The sequence below is a fragment of the Lithobates pipiens genome, unplaced genomic scaffold (assembly GCF_037356315.1).
Source record: "Lithobates pipiens isolate NorthernLeopardFrog02 unplaced genomic scaffold, aLitPip1_a1.2 Scaffold_22, whole genome shotgun sequence".
NCBI classification, from domain to species: Eukaryota; Metazoa; Chordata; class Amphibia; order Anura; family Ranidae; genus Lithobates; species Lithobates pipiens.
The window spans coordinates 64,784,228-64,804,110 of record NW_027507784.1 but is presented as its reverse complement, the minus strand read 5'-3'; the positions used below and the strand labels follow the sequence as shown (position 1 = coordinate 64,804,110).

Sequence of the window (19,883 nt, the reverse complement as noted above, 5' to 3'; positions counted from 1 at the left end):
ACGTCGCACAACAGCGCAATTGGCAGCTAAAATAACGCAGTGCCGTGTCGCAAAAAATGACCTGGTCACTATGGGGGTAAAATCTTCCGTGGCTGAAGTGGTTAAACCCTAAATATGCTCCCAAAACACTTTAATTCAATTTCAAACGCAGCTTAATACATTACCGTTATAAAAAAATTGCAGAGAATATTTGCAGTTTCTGAAATTGCGGGGGTTTCCACGAACAATTATTAGTTTGATTTTAGGTAAAAATCTGCGAACGACTGAGGCCACGAACTCTGAACCGCGACTTTGCGAGGGTCGACTGAAGTTAGATTTTTTTTGCATAGAAAAACAATCTAGATCATAGATTTACTTCTGTTTTACACATTGCACTGTCATTTTCATGTTTTTGGACTTTAATTTACATATTTGCACATACATAAAGGTTTCCTAATAATACATAGGAAGACATATTACCACTGCGTAGTGGCGTGAGCTTTGCACTTTTATATCTTGTATATTCATAGAAGAGCAAGCACTACATCTTGTTTTACTTTCTCTGATTGGATCTCTAGGGGTTGAACTTCTACGGGCAGCTGATAGGGACTGTGAAGTTATAAAGACAGAGAACAGGTGTCTATATTACTCTTTACTAAAAATGGACTTAAAGTCACAATGCTTACTCTTCTCCAATAGTCCCTCGCTGCCACCTTCTTCTGGGTGTCAGTCTTCTGCCATTTTCATTGGCCATTGTGAGATCGCATAAATCCTAAATGCAGTTGTCCATCCTGGCACACAGGGACCGCGCCAACTATGTAAACTGAGCTGTGCATGGGCAGATCAGTTTAAATAGCACAGAAGACTGCGAGCAGGCAGGTAGGTTTATCTTGTTAATGAATAGCCTGCCTGCTCATAGGTTTTGTTATGGACTGGTGTTTTTAGTTCCACTTTAAGTCACTAACCAATCAACAACATATATATATATATATATATATATATATATATATATATATATATATATTACAAGTGCAGCCAAATATAAAAAAATAAAAAAAAGTTTACCACTTGAAGACCAGGCCTTTTCTGATACGGTTTGTTTACATGTAAAAATTCTTTTTTTTTGCCAGAAATTGACATAGAACCAGCAGGACACCCCGCAGGAGGCCAGGAACTCGAAGTACTACTACCACCAAGACACCCTCCACTCCACAATCTTCCCCTGGCTCTTCTTCTCTCCCCGACTCTGGACGCGCTGCACAGTCCAAGGGCCAGAGGCAGAGCCAGCCAAAGCCCGGGAGAACAAGAAGAGCTGGGGCTAATTGGGTTGCAGCGCAAGGCAAGGCCCAGCCCAGTCACGAGACGCGCCCCCTTTAAAGCAGTGACGGGGAGGTGTGGTGGGTCCGGGGGAGGAGGAGGGAGTACAGGTTCTGTAGTGCAAATCTTTGCAGGGCTGGAAGTGGGTGAAAGGGCAGCGGAGGGTGTAGAACACTGACAATTTGCGCCCCCCTCGGTGGGCGCCAGTCTCGCCAACCCCTTGGTACGCCCCCTGAGATACCCGATCACCTCTATCGTAAGCGGATTGGATGCTGGGCCCTCCAGTGGGACAGAAAAGAGACCCCTCCCAGCACTTGAAAAAGCGATCTAGCAGCTAATTAGCAGCTAGGATTGCTTTTACTGTACGGTGCATCACTAAAGGGAAAAAAAAGCAATAGTTCATTATTGCGAATGTGTGACAATTAAATATGCATGCTGAGTAACGAGATGCACAAAATTCAGAAAGTAATCAGCGCTGGCTTCGGGTGCCCTTACTTAGAAAAGCTGCAGGCATGCTGGAGGTATGAGCTCTTTTGGTCACAATTAAACATTTCAACACTAGATTTATGGTTATTTAAATGCCGAATTACACACATTGCTTCATAAGGATACTGAAAGTGTTTGCATTGGAAATAATGTAATGTAATTTATTTATTTAAATAAAACATCCTAAGTATAGTCACATAGGATTTAAAAGTAGTCAGCATTATGTTCTAAATTAAAAAAAGTAGCTAATTGCAAGTCAGCATTAGAGAAGATGCTAAAGTGAGACTTCCAGGTTTACTGGTCAAGTGATTCTTAGGCCTCATGCACACAGGGCATTAAAGAAAAAAATGAGCTACCAACGCCTGGAAAAACGTGCTTTGCCTTTTAGTAGCTTTTTGCATTGGCGTTAATGCACATTTAGCCGCGCTAACTTTTAGCAGTGATTCTCTGCCTCTATTCAAAAATCAATGGTCCCTTACGAGAGCCCATTGATTTGAATAGAAGTCACATCACAAGTCGGATCATGATGATCTTACTTGCGGTGTGGCTTGTGCGCTGAGGATCTTGAAGGGGATCCCTGGTGTAGATACGTGGTGTATGTCATCACCTGCAAGTTATGTCATATACAGTATATATGACATACAAAAGGACCACAATACCAACATGGCCAGACACTGGAATTACATACACCTGAAAGAGGTCTCCAGTTTAGTCATTCAGGGAGTTAAAAATATAGTGTTACCAATTAAGGGAGGAGACAAATTTAAGATTCTATGTAAACGGTGGCTCTACTGGATCTCTTTCCTCAACACTAGAATACCAGCAGGTATGAACTTTGACTTGGATGTCACTCATTATTATGTGTAAAAAACCCCAAGTAGACACTTTTGCATATTTATACGGGTGAGTTTCCTGACAAAGCCCCAAAGATGACACAAACAATCGCTTTAAGACATCAGTGATCGATTTTCACGATCAGTACTTTTGTTAGCGTCAGTGGGTTTCTAATTCACTACATCAGTTAGATCAGGGGTCTCAAACTGGTGGCCCTCCAGCTGTTGCAGAACTACATGTCCCATGAGGCATAGCAAGGCTGACAGTTACAAGCATGACTGTGACAGGCAGAGGCATGATGGGACTTGTAGTTCTGCAACTGCTGGAGGGCCGCCAGTTTGAGACCCCCGAGTTAGATCACCTGGCACATTGCATGTACATGTATGTATATACATAGAATCCACACGATTTACACCATAGTTTATGCTGGTATTCTTTTTCCATAACATTTATATCCTTTCCTTCCTTTTCCTCCTCTCATGTCCCTGCATACATACAGACAGTGAGTGAGTGTGTGTTTCTCCCTCATGTAACCAAATAATTTAACATATTTAAACTAGGAAGGAAAATAATATTAATAAAAAATGACAATTCTACGGGAAACTCTTTATATTCAACAATGGGTTAATGAGCGTTCCTTTCCTTGCTGGAGGAATTTTTGTGTTTTTTTTTTTTTTTTTTTTTTTTTTTAAATGTATCAGATATTACATCAAAGATATACACATTTATTCATAAATTTTTGATGTTGATACCATTTCATGCAGAGATTCCCACAAAAGTAAATTTTCCTCCGTGATCAACTTATAAATACCATACTGGTGACCCCACAATAGGGATAAAATGTTTTCGCGGAAGGGAGTTTAACAAGACACGTGGCCACTCATTAAAATTAGAAGAAAAGAGGTTTAACCTTAAACTACGGTACGTAGAGGATTCTTTACTGTAAGAGTGGCAAGGGTGTGGAATTCCCCTCCACAGGGGGTGGTCTCAGCAGGGAGCATCAATAGTTTCAAAACTACTATTAGATAAGCACCTGAACAACCACAACATACAGGCATATACAATTTAATACTGACATATAATCACACACATAGGTTGGACTTGATGGACTTTTTTCAACCTCACCTACTATGTAACTATGAATGGATTTATGTACATATGTCTATGTATGTGATCTGTTTTTTGATGGATTTACTTCTCATTTAGGCGGGGGTTCCTTGTGGGTTCGCTCCCGAGTCTGGCATTTGCATCCATAGACACGAATGCCGGACTCGGCCCCGTCCCCTCGGTCATTGGATTTGATTGAAAGCAGCGGGAGCCGATCTATCCAATCAAGAGCCGATAACACAGTAGAGAGAGGGGCAGCACGTCCCTGACAGACAGATGAAGGGGCTAAGGTAAGTATAACGGGGAGGGGACTGGTGACTGCCAGGATGCATTAAAGGTTATATATATATATATATATATATATATATATATATATATAAAAAAAAAAAAACACCCACACAAGGGTTTACAACCCCTTTTACCAGCGTCAGACGTGTTTACAGCTCTAACACTGGTCCTCAGAACACACTGACCCTGTTTTTTATTTATTTATTTTTTTACAGCTTGAAAATGCCTATGCCACATACAGCTCCTAAAAGCCTGCATGTGCATAGACACATAGAATAACATGGAGAGGCGTTTTTAAGCTGCAAAAATATATAAAATTAAAAAAAAAAATACTCTGACGCTGCAAAAAGCAGATGTAAAAGCTCGATGTGTGCATAAGGCCTTAAATATCTCTCTTCTTGCCAACCCTGGCTGTGCATAGAATTATGTCTGAAGCCTCCTAAACCGATGGTGAACTTTGTCATAAGGACTCTGGATATTCAAATATCATAACACAAGACTATACTATACACAGGGATGCAGCTCTGATTTGTATGTACATTACATTGAAAAAGCATAGTATTTCTAGGTGAATAATGGTTCTTTGGGCAGAGATTTTTCCACCCCCAAAGCGTATCCAAAACCAAGAACAAAAATTGTCATATTGCAGCTCACCAGTCCTTAAGCTGTATTAACCACTTGCCTACTGGACACTTTCACCCCCTTCCTGTCCAGGCCAATTTTCTTGTGTTGTCTGGAACACTTTGAATTACATTGTCTCACACTTTGAATGACAATTGCACTGTCATGCTACACTGTACCCATATGATATTTTTTGCTAAATAAACAAAATAAATAAATAAATAAAAAAACAGTGTTTGGTAGCCCAGTGTTTCTTAACTCCAGTCCTCAAGGCGTCCCAATAGGTCATGTTTTCAGGATTTTCCTCAGATGAAACGGCTGTGGTAATTGCTAAGGCAGTGAAACCGATCAAATCACTTGTGCAAAATAATGGAAAACCAGAAAACATGACCTGTTGGTGCGCCTGGAGGACTGGAGTTGAGAAACACTGTGGTAGCCAATCAGCTTCCTGTTTTATTTTTTTATTTTGATAAAGCTTAATTGAACAAAATTAAAGTTAGACACTCAATGGCTACCATGCAGAGCTGCACCAGATTTTGCACTGTCCAGTTTTAGTAAATCAACCTGCCACTGTTCTTTCAAGGTCAAGTGACCGTCTCCCTGACACACCGATAGTAAACTTGGTATAGCTCCCCCAGTTCAGCAACATGTGCTTTTGGGTATAAGGAAACAAGTAACCTACCCTAGAACATTGCTTGGGTCTAGCAGCTAAAGTCTCTGGACACCTCTCACACATTCAGCTAAAAACACTATTGAAATTGGCAACATTCTTGTAGGAAATTAATGCATCACTGCAGGGCATAAAAATACTGCATCACTTGCCAACTAGAGCAGGGGTCTCCAAACCCAAACTCCACAACTGGCCCACTGATAGGGTGGTCAGTTTCAGATCTTTAATGTGCACAGATTGAGGATTAAAAGGCAGCAGAGGCTACCTATGGTCTCTGCTTCACCCCCAAGCCTCCCCCATGCAACGAGGGACCCTGTAATTGGGGCCCTTATGTAAGAGGGGCTCTAAGGAGACCCTGATGTAAGGGTTATTTTTTTTTTGGCCTGCATACACACATACATACATATACATGTGTAAAATATACAATATGACCCTTGTAATTAAATGTTTGAAAACCCCTGATCTTGAGGCCTCATGCACACTGAAAGTTTTGCCATCTCCCCTAGATTCCTTTCTTCCTGGCAGTGTTTTGGCAGGGAAAAAACAAAACAAAAAAAAAAACCTGTAAATGTGTGTACCACATTTAGGCACGTCAAGCGATTGGGAGTCAATTTTATTGGCCAGCATAATAATTTATAATTAATAATTACATTTCAGCCACTTCATATCATGATTGCACTTAAAATCTAATGCTAAAATGAGTTCTAATTTATGAATTATGATGTCGAGTTCATATACTTGGCATTTTTTACCTAGAAAAACAGCACTTCATTTTTAAGTTTTTACACTTTATTTTGCATATTAATATATATAATTTACATATAAATAATTTATTCTGGCCACTGAAATGAATTAATGCTCAAGCTATAAATGCACGTTTAATGTGCGTTTACAGGCGTCAAGCATTTTTTCTGCCAAAACACTGCTGCTCCTGGACACGCTGGCAGACTTTTTTTTTTTTTTAATGCCTCTAAACTCCTGTGTGTAGGAGCAGCATTAAATACATGAAACGTGCATGAGGCTTCAGAATCCTCCATGGAAATATTAGGGGCAAAGTCACAGAACAGGGGGAAGCCCTCCCTATTGCAGCCCCAGAAAGCAGTAAAGGAGGTTAAAAAGGAAAAATTAAGAAATTATGCCCAGATCAGAAAAATAAAAACGTAGTCAAATATATTTTGAGTGGGTGTGGTCTCTGAAGCAAAAACTTGCGTAAAACAAAGACACTGGAGACTTTCCACCTCTCATTTTTATTGTCACACAGTCAGCCTTCTCTTTGTAAATTGTTGGGATAAGAGTAGAAAAGTCAAAAAACAACACAGAGGTAAAGCAACATGCAATTCAGCATCTGCCAAGGAATGTCCAAAAGGAGAAAAAAAAAAGCCCCAAAATGGAACAAAAAGTGCCAAAAATATGTTACATATTAGAACATTCAAGGGGAGCCATCAGTTCTGAAATATCTTCATCAGTTGGATCAGCATTATGACATGCCTCTTTTTGTATAAACAACTGGACTATTAGCTGAAAGTCTGGTCTAACCTGTTCATATCAATACATCTTGCAGGTCTCGCTTCTTTGCCAGAATGTAGAATAAATTAATATCAGTCTGATATGAACATAACTAAGCATTAGCTTAATATCAGGTTGTCAGCTGCCCACTCAGAGCAGAGTGACAGCACCTCCTAATAGCCCTCCAACAAGGGGTACTCACTCATCCATGCTTGGAGTTTCCAGGTTCGGGGGAGAAGGTGACCTGCTACATGTGACCAAGCATGGACCCAAGTGGCCAATCACCAAGACTGAACACTGTCTAGGTGGGTTCCCGCTGCAAAATGTTGGCAAGGAAGCGTGGATGGATAATTATACCTTGCCGAGGAGGTAGTAGCTGTAAAAATGTATGGTTATTCTCCCCCGATTGGCAAGTAGCTAAAGATGCGCTGTCACTTACCCAATCGCCTATCTGGGTATATACATCATGGGTTTGAAGTGGAATATCGGGGCTATGGCTGCAGCTAGATGCCATAACTGGTATTCAAATTTTACTCAGCCCCTGCTTTCTCCAATAAAAGTGATCCAAATCGGCCGATTAGCAATTGGATCACTTTTAAAAGCATCAGGAAAGGTCGCTCCTCCCGCAACTTTTTGATGGTTCTCGGGCCTGGAAACTGATCCGACAGCAAGGGTGGCTGGCCATAGAGATTAGCAGAGGAAAGATGGTTACCACTCATCTCTATGACCCAGATGGATGGAACGGCATCATGACATCACTTCTGGTTCACTGTCAATGTAAGCCTGTCATTGGACAAATAAAAGGAGCTATTACTGCAGAATTTCTGACCATGCTAGCTGCCCCCTTGACTAGCTGACCCTTCAGCCTCAATTCTTTATCACGGTCCTGGAACAAGTTGACAAAGCTCAGAATTTGCTCTCTCTTTGCTTCTTTTAGGTGAGCAACTCAAAGCACTGAAAGCGGAGATAGCCAACTGCCATTTCAAAAGGATGTCAGTAATAGAGAACCCTGCGTTTCTACTATGACAGATGTGCTTAAAAGGAAATCTGTACCCCATTATTAAAAACGTTAAATTGGTTGGCAGATTACCTTTAAGATGTTCAGTCCTAATAGACACCACAGGCCAAGGTATCAGCCAAGAGTCAGACTAGACCTTTCTATGATGAGGTAGCACTTCAACCAACCAATTTTTGACAAATAAAATATGTTAGAAAAAGTTTCATAACTTGCATTCAGCTGACGGATTAAGAAGACGTTTCAAAAGCGACAGGTCCTCTAAAATTAGAACTGTGCAATTTTAACTGTTGTCAAGGCAATTCTTCCATACATTGGTACAATAAAAGGAGCATGCTTACACATAGGAAATACAAAGATATGTACAGGATTCTAGTTAGAGAATGTAAAATATGCATCTCTCTAATTTCTGGGAACTACAAGTCCTAGTATGTTGGACAAGGCACGCTGAGACTTGCAGTTCCCCAACAGAGAGCTGCACATTGCTCAGGTTCAGTCTGGATCCTCTCAGTAGTTTAAAAAAAAAATACTGCTCAGCCATTATCGATGTTCTTAGTTCATCTGATCAGTGTCCATCTCGGGCCACGTTCACTTGTAAAACCGTCATTGTAAAAAGTTTTAAAAATCTCCTGTCTCCTTTGAAGTTTCCTAGAGGAGGGCTGAAAATAATGGCCAGGCCAATCACAGCTTTCAAAAGTAGTCACAGATTTATTATTGTTTTTGCCTTCGGAGAGAGTGCTGTCTGACACCGATGGAACACTAGGATTATAAATACTTGTTGGAGGTTTGCAGCAGTCCAGGGATTCATAAATACAGTGTTGTTAGCAGTCTAGTGTCTCTGCAGGTCTTTTTGGGGTCATCTAGATTTCAGTCTTGACATCATCCACTCAAGTCCTTGACAGAGACTAGACCATGAAGGAAAAAAAAAAAAAAAAAAACACGTTAATACTATTCACTAAATTATTGACCATGTGCGGAGTGCTCTATTCTATAGCAGTCAAAGTGCAACACAGGGTGGTCAGCTCAGAGAAGTCAAAATGTACCCTTTACACATTTTCTGCTTATTTAGAGGCTATTCCTATAGGCATGCAAGTTGAGTAAAACGAGGCCCAAATGTATATAGGGGGAAATTATTTGATCTTCTTCAGATTTTGTAAATTTGCCCATTTACAAAGAAATTAAAGGATCAAAAATTCTTATCATAGGTGTATTTAAAATGAGACACAGAATATCAACCATAAAATCGAGAAAAAAAAACCCACGATACAAATGTTATAAAATCGAGTTGCAGTTCAGTGAGTAAAATAAGTATTTGATCCCCAAGCAAAAAACATGACTTAGTACTTGTTGGCAAGCATAGAAGTAAAATATTTCTTGTAGTTGGTGACCATGTTTGCACACATCTCAGGAGGGATTTGGGGGGGGGGGGGGGGGGGGGGGTGCGCGTACCTATTTTTGGCAGGTACCCAGTTTCCATTTCTGCTCGGGCCGACTAGGCGACTCAAGCGGAAATTCTGTCCTCTGCTTTCCTGGAAATCTTCTGGGACACGTCACAGAAGATTGCCCGGTCATTAAGAAGGCGCTGCATGAGTGGAGCATGTGCAGTGCGCACCTGGCTGCGAAGCCACAAGCTGTCACAGCTGGATGCAGATACTTGTGATGCTGGTGCCGGAGGAGAACCGAGGGTTTGGGCAGCCGCATCGCTGGATCATGGGACAGGCGAGTGTGTGTTTAATAAAAGTCAGAAGCTACACCAAAAATGGAACTCATCTTTAAGGTTTCTTGACTGTCGCTTGGCAACTCAAAGTTTCCACTCCCTCCATAAATGTTCTATAGGATTAAAAATGGAGGAGAAGTACAGCCAAAGCTCATTTGGCTGCACGTCTCCTATGGATCAGAGGAGTGCAGTTAATTTTGCACTCCTGTGACGTGTTTTCAACAGAGAGCGGGCTGAAGTCAGCTGTTGTTACAGAGTCGGTCCAGGCCTGGGCATCATCACGACCAGAGTCGGGAACCGCTCACGAGCCTGGACCCTCACCCCGCCGACAGCCCAAGCCAGCTGCTCTTGCACCCTCGCTAGCCCAGCATTACAGTGAGATGGGTGGGGATTGTGGGAGCAGAGAGCTGCCGATTGGCAGTTAACAGCTCTCTGCTCAAGGAGCTGTGACAACTGAGCGATCGGCGGCTTCGATAGCTCGATTTTCAGTATTAAAAATAAACTTTTAAGGTGTGGAGACTGTGCTTCTTCTTGAGACACTCCTTTGCGGTGTGTCTTGGGTCATTATCAACCAAGATTTTACAATACATGGACCCGTCCATTGGCCCCTCAATGTGGCAAAGTTGGCCCGTACAGCCCTAAAGCATAAGGTTTCCACCTCCGTGCCTGACTGTAGGGATGGTGTCCTTCGGGTCATAGTCAGAATTTTTCTTCCTCCAAACACAGCAAGTTGAGTTGATGCCAAAGAGGTCAATTTTGGTCTCATCTGACCACAGTACCTTCACCCAATCCTTCTCTGAATCATTTAGATGTTAATTGGCAAACTTCAGGTGGGCCTGTACATGTGCCTTCTTGAGGAGAGGGACCTTGCGGGTTCTACAGGATTTCAATCCATGGCGGCGTATTGTGTTACCAATGAATTGTTTGCTGACTGTGGTCCCAACTGCCTTGAGATCATTTACAAGCTCCTTCCGTGTAGTTCTGGGCTGATCCCTCACCTTTTCTCATGATCATACTTACCCCATGAGGCAAAATCTTGCACAGAGCTCCAGACAAAGGGCGATTGATAGTCATTTTGCATTTCTTCCATTTGCAAACCATTGCTCCATCAGTTGTCTCCTTCTCACCAAGCTTCTTGCAGATGGTCTTGTAGCCCATTCCAGTCTTGTGCAGGTCTACAATCTTGTCCCTGACATCCCTTGACAGCTCTTTGGTCTTGCCCATGATGGTGGGTTTGAATGGAAGAAAGATTCTGTGAACAGGCTTCTTTTATACACATAACGAGTTGTCATTAGGAGCACCTTCTGAAATTGACAGGACTATTCTGTGAACCACATGAGCACATACTGGAGCCAATCTATGGGAGCCAGAATTATTGTTGGTTGGTAGGGGATCAAATACTTATTTTACTCACTGAACTGCAACTCAATTTTAGAACATTTGTATTGTGTTTTTTCTGAATTTTTTGTCGATATTCTGCCTCCATCATTTAAAAAAAATACACCTATGATAAAATTATAGACCCTTCATTTCTTTGTAAGTGTGCAAAACAAACAAACAAAATCTGGCGGGATCAAATAATCATTTGCCCCAACGTACATAGTAAAAAGAGTATTTTTCTTGTTCAATGTTTTTATTAGGTTAAACCATCACAGAAAGTGGATCACAACATATTAACATGAAATGTACAACGTGACATTCAGGGCATATAATACATTTACAGGAAGGGGGACATCAAATGGAATGCAAAAGAAAAACAATGGTGAACAGGTTAGCCAACAAACTAAGGTTTTCCCTATTTTTATGAGGTGACTGTACTTGGATTTTAATCGTTTTCCAATAAAGATGACTTTTTTGATGTGCGGCCATCGAGGAATTCTTTTTCTCCTGCCAGATGCGATCCTTTGCTTGATTTTATCTGGCCTTTGGGGCACTATTTCTTCCACAGATATCAACAATGGGGCATAATTCCACCCTCCCACAATGAAGGGGCACAATTCCTCTTAATGGCACCAACGATAGGCCATTTCTCCCAATGGCACCAAAGATTGGGCATTATTTCTTCACTAACATCGGGACCTTTTCTACTTCCAATGGTTACAGTCCAGCCCCCCCCCAAAACTTTTAAGGACAGCAAACTGGCCCTGGAGACCCCTAACATAAAGGAAAGTAGCATGAAATGAAGAAGAAAGGAAAGAGGAAAAAATAAAAAAGGACAAGAACCCGCTTGTGTCCGGCTCTACAGGCAGAAATACAGGGCCACAAATATGTCAAGGAAGTAGTAGGGAACCATCAAAATGGGTAGGATAGAAAGTGCTAAACCCACGATTGCCATCATTTTGCATAATCTTCAATTCTGTCTTGGAGGATCGCATCTAGTTTGACATGGATCATAGCCTTAGTTAGTACAAAGTCTTTCATGTGTACAGGCAAAAATGGCTCAGATTTTCTCTGATCAGAGTGCAAATATCAGTCATGTGCAGGGCAGCGGATGAGCGCTCTCAGGAGTTCATTTTATAAGCCCTGCAGCTTTGAAACTGACAGCCTGTATGGAGGTATGGGCAGAAAGCTGCAGGACTTGTTTGCAGAAACCTGACATTACACCTCTGATCATGTACGCAATACTTTCCAGGCTTCCGCAAGAAAAAATAATAAATGCATTTTTTTTCTGCAAAAATATATGCATTTATTATTATTTTTTCTGGAAAGGTGAACTTATTTGAAATGCTACTAAACCCAGGACCATGCATTCATAATATCTCGTCTCCAACAGTACACAGAACATGGAAATTGCAATAGCTTTAGTAAATTTAACTGCTAAATACCTTTTCTCATCAGCAGTTAGAGCAGTCTTGTGAGATCTATCAGTGTCTGGTTACAGCTTTTAAGAGGAGTTTTCATTTTGCCCTGATTGTCCTATAAGGCTGCAGGACCCTTGAACATCAGTCTGAACAGTGCCAATTGGCCCTGTGCTGATCACATGCACTCTAAGGCCTAAGGGTTCACACCTATACGAATTAAATGCAGGTTTTTCCGGATCCAATTTGCATAGCAGAATGTGACTGGCTCTCTATGGCTGCGAAGCGCACTGCACAAAAACGCTGCGAGTCTTTGGCTCCGTTTCAAGGCCGAATTCAGGCATAGAATCGACCCCAATTCATGCCTGAAACAGAGATGCACAGCGCTCCTGTGTGATCCACAGCGGCTTACAGTGTGACCCTGGCCTAAGAAAAAAACTCTAGCAATATACACCAAACGGAGCATGTGCAGCTTGTCCCCTAATGCTCTGTTCTATCGGGAGATGGATTGGAGTCAGTGGAATAAGAGAGGGATCGGAGAGAAAGGATCACACAGCCTTTATACACAATGCAGAGGATTAACCCCTTAGGTTCTACAGGGAATAGAACAAGCGTGCTTTACTGCATATACACACTGATTTTAACTGTTGCGGGTTTGGTATCACTTTAAGTGATACAGAAACCAAACTTTAGTTTCAGCCCAGGTTCACACTGACTGCAGGTGGTTAGAAATTTTTTTGCGAGTTCAGCTGAATTCGCACGATTTCATACCCGCATGTCCAAATTTCGGGAGAGATTTCAGAGACATGTCAAATTGCGTGCCAAATCGGCCCAATATGAACGTGGGCTCAAACAAATTGCATGAGCTAACTGTGGTGACCAGTGCAATGAGTTACCTTAGTGTTTTTCTTTAAGTTTTATCTTATAAAAGACTCACCCTTCTCCAGTGAGAGCACAGCATGCCTGTATATGCCACTGATGATCTTTCAATGACGTCAACTTCAAGTACTGTGAAATCTCTGCTACGCTCATACATTCCTTCACATCTTGCTTGTTTGCAAAGACCAGCAGCCCCGCCTTCTTCAGGTCCTGCAATAAAAAAAAAAAAGAAAGGCTGAATATTATATTTTAAATTATTTTAATATTTTGTTTGCACATTTTTTTGAGGTGCATTTATTATTATTATTATTTTATTTTTTAAAGTGAACTTATCCTTTAAATGTTTTAGAGGATCTGTAACCATGGAAGGAATAACAGATACACAGGACTAAGTGGTTTATGTACTTATGGTGCATTATCTACTTGGGAGGGATGAGAATCTCTGTAAATGTGATCAACTTCAGCGAGTGTTAATGTCATAAAAGTACCAGGGCAGCGACCAAACCAAAAAAGCAAGCTGTACCCACATGGGATTGCACCCTTATTTATTACAGGTACTTATATAAATCGCTGTCAATTTATGCAGCACTATACATATATATTGTACATTCACATCAGTTCCTTGCTCTCAAGGAGCTTACAATCTAAGGTTTTATGCAGCCATATGGCAGATTTTGGTTATGACTACCTTTGCAGATTGCCATCTCCAGATTTCTGGTCTGTCCACAGTGTCATAAAACAGCAAGTAAAACAGATGAAGCTGCTAATCCTACCATCATTTTGCACATTACAGACATGCATTAACCAGAAACAATACAAAAAAATAAATAAATAAAAAAAAAAAAAAAAAAAGACCCAGTCCCACTTTCAAGCTATCCAGCAAAAAACCTAACCAAACTATTTCAATTACTAATTATAAGCAGATGTTTGATTTACAAATAAAATGTGGAAGCCATGTTGTCATGTCAAGGCACCTCCGAGAAGTGCAGTCTCCAGCTATGGGACATACAATATATAGCAATGCATAAACAGAGAGCAGGCTCCCCTGAAGGCAGCCTTTTCCTTTTTAACCATTTTACTGCCACCAATGTACAGTGCGGATCGAAAGTTTGGGCACCCCAGGTAAAATTGTGTATTACGAAGCCAAGGAAAGATGGAAAAATCTCCAAATGGCATCAAATTACAGATTAGACATTCTTATAATATGTCAAAAAAAAAGTTAGATTTCCATCATTTACACTTTCAAAATTACAGAAAACAAAAAAAAGTGGTGTCTGCAAAAATTTGGGCACCCTGCATAGTAAATATCTTGTACTGCCCCCTTTGGCAAGTATCACAGCTTGTAAATGCTTTTTGTAGCCAGCCAAGAGTCTTTCAATTCTTGTTTGAGGTATCTTTGCCCATTCTTCCTTACAAAAGTATTCCAGTTCTTTGAGATTTCTGGGCTGTCTGTCACGCACTGCTCTTTTAAGGTCTATCCATAGATTTTCAATAATGTTGAGGTCAGGAGATTGTAAAGGCCATGGCAAAACCTTCAGTTTACGCCTCTTGATGTAATCCCCCCGTGGATTTTGAGGTGTGTTTAGGATCATTGTCCATTTGTAGAAGCCATCCTCTCTTTAACTTCAGCTTTTTCACAGATGGCATCAAGTTACCATCCAAAATTTGCTGAAATTTTATTGAATCCATTTTTCCTTCTACTTGTGAAATGTTCCCTGTGCCACTGGCTGCAATCCAACCCCAAAGCATGATTGAGCCACCCTCATGCTTAACAGTTGGACAGAGGTTCTTTTCATTAAATTCTGTGCCCTTTCTTCTCCAAACGTACCTTTGCTCATTCCGGCCAAAAAGTTCTATTTTAACCTCATCGGTCCACAGAACTTGTTTCCAAAATGCCTCAGGCTTGTCTATATGTTCATTTGCAAAGTTCAAACACTGATTTTTTTGGTAAGGACATAGAAGAGGTTTTCTTCTGATGACTCTTCCATGAAGACCATATTTGTACAAGTATCTCTTTATAGTGGAATAGTGTACCACAACTCCAGTGTCTGCTAGATCTTTCTGGAGGGATCGTGCAGTCAAACGTGGGTTTTGAGTTGCTTTTCTCACAATCCTGCGAGCTGTTCTGTCTGATATTTTTCTTGGTCTTCCAGATCTTGCTTTAACTTCCACTGTTCCTTATGACTGCCATTTCTTAATTACATTCCGAACAGAGGATATTGACATCTGAAAACGCTTTGCTATCTTCTTATAGCCTTCTCCAGCTTTGTGAGCGTCAACTATTTTCAGTTTCAGTTTTCTAGAAAACTGGTTAGAAGAACCCATGGTGCTGATTGTTGGGGCAAGGTCAGATGAGTCTGGCCATTTAAAACCTTTGAGATTGACATCACCTGGTCTTCCCAAACGATAATTGAGAACAATCCATGACACTGGCAGGTCTCAGCTTTGCAAAGGGGCAGTGCATGCTATAAATTCTGCAGGGTGCCCAAACTTTTGCAGACGCCATTTTGTTTTCTGTCATTTTGAAAGTGTCAACGATGGAAATAAAATCTAACTTTTTTTGACATATTATAAGAATGTCTAATCTGTAGTTTGATGCCATTTGGAGATTCTTCAATCTTTCCTTGGCTTCGTTATGCACATTAATACACATTTTAACCTGGGGTGCCCAAACTTTGAATCCCCACTGTATGTTGACTGTTGGCCATCAGGTGAAAGAGACCCAGTCACTGTGCAACTGCCTGATCACTTCCACAGACCCTTTGTAGCGTGCTTCCACCCCCCCCCCCCCCCCCATACCCCTTCCCCAGCCATGTTTCCTGGGTGCCGCTGTCCCACCTGCAGGCCTAGGACCCCCACGGCAAATGCCGCAGGGTATGCATTCGCTGATCTCCCCTTGCTGGAATGAATCACACACATAGGTTGGACTTGTATCTTTTTTCAGCCTCGCCTAACACAAATGCAATCTGCATAACGTCACTTCCAGGTACAGATGTCACCTTTCCTAAATGCTAAGTCCAGGTAAAAAGCTAATGGGAGCACTGGTTAACGTCAGTGTAAGGCAGGTATTCATTAGACAAAACTGGTCACTGCAAAATCCCTTTGTGATAAAAACAAAATTAAAGCATTTGTTACCCCCAACACTTCATATTCTGGTGTCTGCTGTACCGTGTACTTGTATATAAAAGTATCCAGTTCGCTCTGTATTGCTTCCTTTTTGTGAAATCTCTGGCGTTTCTGGGAGTCCCCCTGCTTTCCTTTTAAAAACTGACCACACTAAGCAGGAAAGCACACTGTGGTCAGTTCTTTAGCTATGCTGGGAACTCTGTGTGCCCTCTTCCAATGGTCAGACTGGACATGCCCCCACTGCACAGCCATTCACTGGAAAGTGCTGTGTAATGTTGCTTCTCCTCCCCCCAGTTCTTATGCAACTGAGAACAGAGGGAATGTGATCACTTATGAAAAAGGAAAAAAAAAAAAAATAGATAAAAAAAAAAAAAAAAAGAAAGAAAGAAAGAAAGAAAGAAAGTATTTATAATGATTTGTTCTAACGATAAAAAAATAAATAAATTATGTTTTGCCTTTCATTTCTATTTTAAAGTGAATTGGTTGTTTTAAGTGGTGATCGTTCACAGTCACTTTAAGTGAAAACAAAATGTAAAAAATGTAAGTTACACCCAAGCACTTATGGCAGCAGCTCAAATCCCCTTTTATTCTGAGTAGTGAAACCTGTTTAGTTAGTTAGTTTTTTGCTGGCTAGTTTGAAAGAGTGCCAGAGACCTTTCGGATTGTTTTGTATACAGCCCTGCCCATGTGTACTTTTCCCTTTTTGCAAGTTTTAATCATAATCTGAGTGGCAGCTATTGTTGCATTCTCCAGCAAGCTACATGATCCTCGATAATGAATTTGTATGGTGTGAAACAACCATAGGCTCAGACACGTCATCTGACCCCCTGTTTTATGGACTATGGAATCAGAAGTAAAGCAGAGTTATGAACAAGTACAGCGAGACTTGTGACTCCCTTGATATGGAACATCCCCAGCAGGTTATCAGATTCACCCTGAGAAATAGGACTACCCTGGAAAGAGCTTGTATATTACTGTATGTGCTCTGCTTTCCGACATATAGAATAGGATTTCAAATCCTTCTATTGAGTGGACTCCAGAAACCATGGGGCAAACAGCACACTACATACATGTACACGGAATATTACTCACCTCATGGGATAACATTTTATAAAGTTCCTCTCTGGTCACTGAAATGCGCTCTCTATCGGTGCTGTCCACAACAACGATTACAAACTACAAATGGAGATAAAGCACATGAAAACAAAAATCAATGAAACCACAAAATAAACAAAACATGATGGTAGTTTATTCTTCCTCTCAAATCTTTCACCAATTGGCATATGAGTGTGGTAAGGAATATTAGAGTGTGAGCGCTTTGGGTGACAGGGGCTGTACGGGGAACTAGATGTCTCACCTCTCCCCCTTAGAACCATGTCATACTAGAAAACTGGTCAATAGTATGCCAAGCAGAATATACCCTCTCTTCCATCCATCCATTGCACTCTGTGTCTAGATGGGTGAGCATGCTTAGCCCCTGATGGTTAACGATGCAAATTATCACTCGCCAGTATCAAGAATATTTGTAAATGATATGTGGCGCTACCTCACCTACTACACTCCTTAAATTTATGAAAAAAATGCCAATAAGTGAAAAATAATAATACCATTAATCATCACACGTACAATGAAATAAAATATATATCTGTAATAATGTAAATAAAGTGCAAATAGTGATAACACAGACTGCACTTTGGAAAGTTGTTGGCCCCTTAGAAGCATATTTCACTTTATAAGCTGTTTTGCAATAAGGCTGGAACATAGCAAAATATGGAAAAAGTGAAGCACTGCGAGTACTTTCCAGATGCACTGTATAGGCAAGCTAAATTGGACTTTGGTTCTGAGGATATGTATACATACACTTTTTTATTTTTATTTCTCTTCAATGGATGCATCTTTTTTTTTCTTTTTTTTTTTTTTTAAACACGTGTATTTTTACTAGCAATTCTGCTTTATTGTGTTTTTAGTCCCTTTTAAACTTTTCCTTCAGTGCTGATGAAGGGGGATCGAGTGTCCCCCAAACACATTCACTGTCCTTTGCCCTGCTTGTTGTAACCAGTAGAACAATAATGGCTGGACTCCTAAGGGTTTTTCATGTGTTGCTCTCTTTGATCTCTTACACTTCGATTTCTCAACTCGGTTGAATGTCCTCTCCTGGAGGATTCCCATCTTTGTGTTAAGGTGCCGAATACAGGTCAATAGGGCTCAAGTAATGACTATGTCCACATTCTGATAACTTGTTAAAATCCGTGTCCAGCCCCCACTCTACCACTACCTCTTGGTCTCTTGCCATCTTAGATTCCTCTTATCCTGCAACTTGCATAACTGACAGATGACAAACAATACAAAGCATGCATTGATGTCAACAAAGCATATATGGGGGATAGCATATAGGCAAGGAATGCGCTTTGGTCCACCGTTCCTTTGATAGACATTGACAAAGATTGCAATAAGCACAGAGAAGCCGCTCCATTTGTATGGTCCATGCATGAGCGGTATGCCACAAGACACAACTATTACTAATGCATTCTCCCTTGTGCAGTCGCAGAAAGGTATACAGATTTAACTGTACCATTCCCATTATTTTCTTCAGGAACATAAAAGTTGGAGCTTGCCACCTGAACATTCACTAAGCCCTAGGCACCTGCCATGGTTGCCTTGTGGATGACCCAGCTTTTTGATTAGGCAACTATGCTTCCTAGCATTCATTACTCTAAAGCAGGGGGGTCACCAAACAAAGGGCCAGATTTTGGTCCTTCAAACTTTGGGGGGGGGGGGGGGGGGTTTAGACTATGGCCAGTGGAGTAAGAAAATGGCTTGGCATCAGTGGGAGGAACAGTGCCCCAGCATTGGCATCAGTGGGAGGAACAGTGCCCCATTGTTGTCAGAGGCAGGAAGTATATGAAGTAGATGAAATAATGCCCCAAGGACCAGATAAAAGCAAGCAAAGGGCCACATGTTAGCCCCCCAGTCCGCAGCTTGGAGACCGCTGCTCTAAGGTATGGCTTAATGTAGGCACATGCGCACAGGGTAGGATCCAAAAAAAAAACACACCACAATAATGTACTATTGTGTAGTTCTCCGTTTATGATAAAAACAGGTTAGGGCCTAAGGCCTGCTTTAACAATATTTTATATTTCAGATTGTCAACCAGAGAGTGATACCTATACAGACAGCATACCGGCATGCTTTTTACCCTGAGACGCCAATAAATCAGAAGAATGCTTGCCTCAGTGTTTGTGTAATAAGTGTTCCATGAAGATCGAAGAGATTCCTGTCCTCCGATATCCCACATTAGAAAGCGAGTGTTGTTTACTACAATTTCTTCCACATTGCTCCCTATTGTTGGGGACGTGTGCACCACCTCATTCATGGAACTGGAAGACACAAAAACACGACAATGTTAGTAAAAATGCCAATTATTATTGCGTTCTAAACTACACAGGAGGTTTTGAGTGGATTAATCTGTCTTTAAAAATTCCCTGCAATTAATCTTAAAACAGTGGGGCTGAAAGATCGTTGCCTACTGTGGTGTAAGCT

At 41.1% G+C, this 19,883-nt stretch overlaps 1 protein-coding gene across 1 annotated transcript in view; it reads right to left on the bottom strand.

Moving 5' to 3' along the window:
• Positions 1-6,530: 6,530 nt before the first annotated feature.
• Positions 6,531-19,883, bottom strand: part of ARL5A (ARF like GTPase 5A) — a 30,065-nt gene continuing 16,712 nt past the window's right edge. The window contains exons 3-6 of the mRNA XM_077447686.1: positions 19,573-19,720; positions 17,436-17,519; positions 13,276-13,427; positions 6,531-8,728 (exon numbers count right to left, since the gene is read on the bottom strand). Of these exons, the coding sequence (XP_077303812.1) occupies positions 8,680-8,728; positions 13,276-13,427; positions 17,436-17,519; positions 19,573-19,720 (433 nt within the window). The 3' untranslated portion in view covers positions 6,531-8,679. The remainder of the gene's footprint in view (positions 8,729-13,275; positions 13,428-17,435; positions 17,520-19,572; positions 19,721-19,883) is intronic.